The sequence below is a fragment of the Dreissena polymorpha genome, chromosome 9 (assembly GCF_020536995.1).
Source record: "Dreissena polymorpha isolate Duluth1 chromosome 9, UMN_Dpol_1.0, whole genome shotgun sequence".
NCBI lineage: Eukaryota > Metazoa > Mollusca > Bivalvia > Myida > Dreissenidae > Dreissena > Dreissena polymorpha.
In genome coordinates this window covers 24,601,961-24,609,105 of record NC_068363.1, presented here as the reverse complement: position 1 = coordinate 24,609,105, position 7,145 = coordinate 24,601,961, and the positions used below count along the sequence as shown (strand labels likewise).

General features: G+C 35.8%; 1 protein-coding gene across 1 annotated transcript in view; it reads right to left on the bottom strand.

Annotated features, from left to right (window-relative positions):
• The window catches only part of LOC127845917 (uncharacterized), a 362,958-nt gene continuing 355,813 nt past the window's right edge, over positions 1–7,145 (bottom strand). The window contains exons 5-7 of the mRNA XM_052377096.1: positions 5,433–7,145; positions 149–1,213; positions 1–38 (exon numbers count right to left, since the gene is read on the bottom strand). The exon at positions 5,433–7,145 is cut by the window's right edge and continues 279 nt beyond it. Coding sequence (XP_052233056.1) covers positions 1–38; positions 149–1,213; positions 5,433–7,145 — 2,816 coding nt within the window. The remainder of the gene's footprint in view (positions 39–148; positions 1,214–5,432) is intronic.

Below are 7,145 nucleotides of genomic sequence, written 5' to 3'. Positions count from 1 at the left end.
TTAATAGTCAGACTCTTGACACTCAAACCTTTGAGAGCCTCCAACACACCAGGACAGGCTTCATCCGCATCAATACTAAGTGTTTCCAGCCGTGTAAGCGATGATAGCAAATGATACAACGACTCTTCATAATTTACTCTACACTTACAAAACACACGCAGCTTCTTGATATTAAGGCCATAGAAAGAATCCCAAAGACCAGTAATATCTGAATCCACACGAATATCAAGTTTTTGCAGCCTCATCAGCGATGATAGTGATTGTGACAAAGACTCTACATGCAATTCTCCTCTGCTATCATCTATTCTGAGATTTAGATACTTGATATTCAGACCATAAAGGGCTTCCCAAGGACTGTCTTTTTGAACGTGAATGGTTAGCTTTTCCATCTGTGCGAGCGATGATAGCGACTGAGTCAACGACTCTGAGTGATTTATCCTTAAACCTTTCCCCTTCAAACCATCCAGTGTTAGACTCTTGATATTCAGACCATGGAGAGCCTTCCACAGACCAGGACTGTCTTGAGACATACCAATTTCAAGTGTTTCCAGCCTCTTGAGCGATGATAGCGACTGAGTCAACGACTCTGCATGCAACTCTCCCCACTCCCTACTGCTCAGAGTCAGACTCTTGATATTCAGACTATGGACAGCCTTCCACAGACAAGGAATGAATTCATCCATTGTAATATCAAGAGTTTCCAGCCTCTTGAGCGATGATAGCGACTGAGTCAACGACTCTGCATGCAACTCTCCAGCTAGTTTTTCCAGCTTTGAGAGCGATGCTATCGTCTGTGAGAACGACGTTTCATGATTCACTCTACAACCACTGTCACCGAAACCATCCAGACTCAGACTCTTAATACTCAGACCATGCAGAATCTCCCACAGACCGGTATCATCATCTAGGTATATTGATATGCTTTTGTTTTGATATACGTGTAAAGATATGTTTCCAGTCGTGTATGATGTGTTGACTTCGCCGTCTCCACACGCAGTTAAGTGACAGTCACGCAGCCAACAGTACATATTACAATTACGTGTCAGCATCATGCTAAGCAGACTGCGTAGCCAGGTACAGGAACATGTGACACGGGTCAAGTTAATGAATTTGATGGAGGGAAGTACAGGAGGAAGCTCTGTGCACTGGGTTGGATCGGCAATATTTAGAATAATGCAGACCGGAAATTCCAATGTGCCCACACTGGCAGAATCTGAAAAAATAATAAAGTTTTAGCAATGCTTATACATAGTAAATGTGGTTGCATTTGTTCAATATTGAATAATTAAAACAAAAACAATGTTTTAGTTTCAGAACGCATCCCGTCATAATACATATAAATCAGAAGTATTATTGTAGTGTTGTTTAGCTTAAAATATTCAATACTATAAGTTTTATTTTTTTCGAATGGTTCACTTAAATTATTTCCAACTTGCAAACACGTTTACAATACGTTTGTATGACTGTTATATTCATACTATGTTGTGTTCCACATTACTAGTCATATGCATGCTGGTATAAATGAATCATTAAAATCAATCTATAATCCACAATGACTATGCCGTAGGGTGTAAACTAACAATAGCAATGTTCTATCAACTATTGAAAATATACTATTTAGATACACTCCCTTATCTACATGCATAAATAAATGACAACCCAGACAACTTGTATTACCAAACACCTCGCATCGGTTATCTCCCGTACAGAGTATACCGTTCCTACTGCCATACAAATAAAAATTACTGCAACGAGATAAGATTGTTATAATTAAATACCAATAATTGAACATATCTACAAACTGCAATAAGATTGCAAATCTGCTAATTTGCATTGACAATGCTTCGTTCTGTAGGGTAATAGACAAGTGTTTGCAAACGTTTTGCTAGCTCACTTTAATATTTAACCCATTTATGCCTAGTGGACTCTACCATCCTTCTAAATTGGATTAATTTATTTCCAAAATTAGGGATGTCTAGTATATGTATTTCTATATAAAGACTATTTTTTACAGAAATTCCTTTAAGCAAACAGCGCAGACCTAGATGAGACGCCGCATGATGCGGCGTCTCATCTTGGTCAACGCTGTTTGGCAAGGCCTTTTTTCTAGACGCTAGGCATAAATAGGTTAATGTCAATTACATTTATTTGTATGTTTCAATTATTTTTGCTGAAGTGAAGTTGACTTTATTGCTAACGAATGGGTTTAAACCTTGTGGATCTTTATAATTACGAGAACAAAAATAATGTATTGTGCAATTTCCTTTTGAAGGGAAACAACTTGAGAGTTTCCGGCATAACGCTATTTTTCTTGAATCATTTATTATGGCTTTTGAGCTGGATTTGAATAATGATACATGTAATATTAAGCGCATATATTAGTTTGTTAAGAATAGTCATTAAAAAAAGAATATCATATTTGCAATTAGCAAACATGAAAAATAAAAACAACCAAGTAGTTACACCTTCAACTGTGTTATTATATAAATAAGACATGTGTAAGATATCACGATACATCGACATGCACTGTTTGACAACAAGAGCATTTTCAAGTTTTCGGTCACAGAATAAAAAATGAATGAATTATATAAATGCGTGAGCGAAATAACATAAACGACGGAGACTCATACTGAAAATACCAAACATTATCATTAGAAAATGAAGAATTTGATTTCAAATTAAAACTGTACATTGATTATTTAAATTAGTTTTAAAATCACGGAACTATTTCGATTTGAATGCCGAGTATAAAGAATATGACATTTCAAATTACAAAAATCCCGACACGTTTTCAAACATATTATTGTATGTCAAAATACAACGTAAACGGTGCAATTTGAGAAGATTAACAGCAATAAATCTTAATGTTATTAGGCCTAATGCTTGCATTGTTCCTCTTACACTTAGAGCTGTTTAGCTCTTACTTCTCAAAATGTTCTGATTAAGTGTAATGAAGAGTGGCGGTCAAGTTTTTCTAGTTTTTCAACAATCCCGAACAAGTTTCGAACTCATCTGTCATAAGAACGTATGTTCTGATCGAATGTCATGTAATTTGAAAAACAAATCGGCTTGAGCATTGATAATTTATCACTACAGTCATATGAGGGAAAATGCTCAACCTTCAGTCGGCCATTCGTGTTAAAGATTCGGAAATATTTAAACTAAGCTAAGATATCATTAGAAGATATGTTCTGACAGAGTTTAATATAGACTTAACAAAAGGTATGGCCACAAGAGCGTTACCACGGTTTCACTAAGGTAATTTAAGGGAAGCTGGCCGCCCCTTAATGAATTCATTTTTCACGTCACCGGAACACTTTGTTTTTATTAAGCCGATACATCATAACACAAAATGTTCTAATCAAGCTTCATAATAATTGAACTAAAGTGCGACTTCTATAGTATTGAGGCGGTTTCACTATAGCCATACTATGAAAACTGCCAAACCATCGTGTTTTCATGTTTCCTTACGAGCCGCCCACATTAAAAAATACTCGAGCAATTTTTAAAACAATGTTTTGACCAGGTGTTATAAAGATTGCGCTAAAATAAGGCGTCAATAGCGTAAAACTGTTTCAATCTAGGCATATGTTGGAACTAATTATAGTTCCCCTGCTTTTCAACGCACCGGAACAATGTTCTCAATCCGTCTAGCTATCATAACATCTCATTATCAGAGCAAATTTAATGACGATGACGGTTTTATTACGAATATAACCCTAGAGTGTTAACAAAAGGTTTCGTAATGGCCATATAAGGAAAACTTCCTAGCCACAAGGAGGCCGTTTTTCTGAACGGATGGAACTATTTTTTTTATCTCAGCTGAGAAATCATTTTAACAAATAGTATTACCAACTTGCGTGAAGATTCGACTAAACTTGTACCATAGATCGTTAAAACGGTTTCTTAACAGCCATATACAGAAAACTACCCGCCCACTGGCGGCCATGATTTTCAACTGACCAGATTCATTTTAGAACTCGGCAAAGATATCATAACACCAAATGTGCTTGCATTTCATAAAGGAAGTGTTTCTTTCAGTTTGTGCCGATATCTTAAGATTAAAGAATAAATCCTTGAATACGTTTGAAATCGGTGCTAAAATGTCACGCTGCGTGCCGCATAACCATGTACATACATTCGGTACATTTATCATATTTGGCAAATAACACATGCGTATTCAATGAATTTATTCTAATGAATTTCATTTTAACTGTAGTTTATGCGCTTATCGAAATTCTAAAGATGTTATAAATTATTTTTTTTTAAGCTGAACCGGTGTGCTTAAATCCATAAACGTTTTTTTTTGATCCCACAAATTCACTATCTTGCACCCAGTATCATAACAACACATATTCCGAACAAGTGTCATTAACATTTGACTAAAATTGTGATATATAAAGTGTAAACATGGTTTACATATAATCATATACCTAAAACTGCACCGAGGCACAATTGTTATGTACAGACCGAATACTTTTCAAACTGAACAGAAATGCAATTAAAACTAATGTGTTGACAAAATTTCATGAAGATTGAACATGAATGCGACTTGTATAATTAAAATTAAATTGTTATTTAATTTTACAGAGTAGTCTTGTGACCTGAGAAGACCTAGTTTTGTATTCGGCCGATACAGCATTGTGACAAATTAGTGTGCTCAGGTAAGAGAAACACACAAAAATATACCGGAGGCGTTTAACATTTTTATTTTATTTTCGTAATCTTATTTTAAGAGAAATGTTTGTTAATCACAAACTAAAACTATATATATTTTAGGTCTACAAATATTATGGTTAACATGTACTAAAATAGTGCAGTAAATACTGTGGAAGCATTCGTCTAAGCCGGTCATTACATTGGGAAACTTAAATTTTATATTCAAAGAAATTGCTTTCATAAAAATTACCAAACAATAGGAAAACTAATCCGAAACAAAAATTTATTATAATTCGAGTAAGAGGATTCTTAATTAAAGTTAATGTTATTTGTATTTTACTGACTACTAATGGAATAAACTAATATTATAATGATGCTTGAAATATTTTATTTGAGCGATTTTTCTGGTTTAAAACTATAATTTTACGAATCAAAAAGCGCCAGTCTGTCAAATAAAAAAAAGGAAAAACCACATCACTGCGTAAAACTAAACAGCTTGTTTCTCTAACGATTCTACTGAATGACGGCATGTTCACATATGTTTATAAATCAATATTTTGTAAGCTGTGTGCTGTTAAAAATAATTAAATTTCACGTTCTCTGTTTGATATATCATATGTTCATGGACTGCCTGAACAAGTTTGTAATACGCTAATTCCATAAAATCGGGAAACATTTTATCGGAATGTGATTAATACAAAAATATGGCATTACCTTTTTGCCTTATACATTAATGGAAACACATTAAACAAAAGTACCTTTTTGATACTTACCTTTTACCAATATGCAACGTCCAGTAAGATGAAGAATTTTCAGCTCCAGGCACGAATGAAGGTCAAATGTAATCTGAGATGCGCACTCGTCGTTTGCAAGTGATGTTCGTCGGTTTTCAAAGGGTTTCATGTCATCGATGTACAACTCAATGGCATTAGCCGCGTTATTTTCCCAAATCTTATGAAGGTCAATGATATTGTTGCTATTGATGTAGAAGTGACTGAGTTTAAGGGAAATGTTGGAATATCCGTTTGCATTAGCTTCTCTATATCCTGCCAGTACGATTCTATTACACATGTGATTGTTTGAGTACTCGTTCGTATCTAAAGCATGTCGTTCATGCATCATCCTTGACAGCTTTTCCGCGTATGATATATCCAGTCCACACAGGAATATAAACACCTGTGATATGTCGAGATAGGCTTTCGGGTGACGGTTAAGGTAGATGGAAATAATATCATCGATAAGATTCGTATTGCAGGCGATATGATACGCCGCGAGGAATTCCTGCATGCTCTTGTGGATAAACATAAATGATGACAATGATCGCAGTGTAGAGGCAGTTAGTTTTGCCGATAAAATTCCAGACTTTAGCGCAAAGTCCTGTTGTTTTCGTTCATCCATCTTGAATTTCTTCAACTCTGTAATATTAAACACTAGTGAGTTTTCTTTTGCATTTACAAACAACAAATGAAATGCCATTTCAGCAAGGCGATTCAGACGTTCCATATTGGGCTGTATGTACTGAGTACCTCTGAAGCAAGGAGAGGGAGACTGTTCAAATGTACGCATTTCACTGTTCGCTTTCTTCAAAAGACTCTCCAGTAAGAGGATGTATATTTCACACTTAGAGCCTTTAAGTTCTATTCCTTCTGCATATGAGCATACAATTACAGACAGCATCATGGGTGATGATATCAACTTGCGGAGCTTTTGATTCCGTATGTAACGCTTAAATGCTTTATGTTTTATTTCAAGCTCTGCCTTAGCTACTAAGCGGCTAAGAATAATTCTGCTTAGCTCAAACGGCTCATTTATTCCTTCCAGTTGAAACACTGCGTCGATTTCCGAATGCTTAACTTTACCTTCAGCCAATTTCCAAGGCCGTGTTGTCATAAACATCACACATTGGTTGAAAACTGATACCAGTGTCGGTAGGTTGTGATGATCTCCAGACCCGGCCCACTCATCTAGACCATCAAGTAGTACCAAGCAACGTTCACGTTTCATTATCTCATTCACCAGTCTGTACGCCTTCTCACGGTCGTCCTCGGAGTAAATTGAGTCTATAATTTGTTCTTTGATCATGGTATGTACCTCGAATCGTTTTACCAAATTTCTCAATGTAATATAGAATACGAAAATATAATCTTGAAGAGCATCCACATCAGCAAATATATTTGAGCTGTTATTGGTGTGACCAATAGCCTGGCTGTAGCATGACGAGTCACTATCTTCTGAGAAAGATTCGTATGAGCTAGAAATATCCGATTCTTCAGTAGTTTGAAATGATGCCCTAGACTTATCCGAGAGTTCAGTAGTTACAGTGGATGCAGTTGACGTATCCGAGTCGTCGTTAGTTGCAGACCATGCACATGGCATATCCGATTGTTCATGATAAGTTGAGGATGAGCTTAACTTATTTTGATCATCAATTGTTTTTAAATCGGTGTTTTTTGAAGACTCCATATGACTAGACGTGGACTTACACC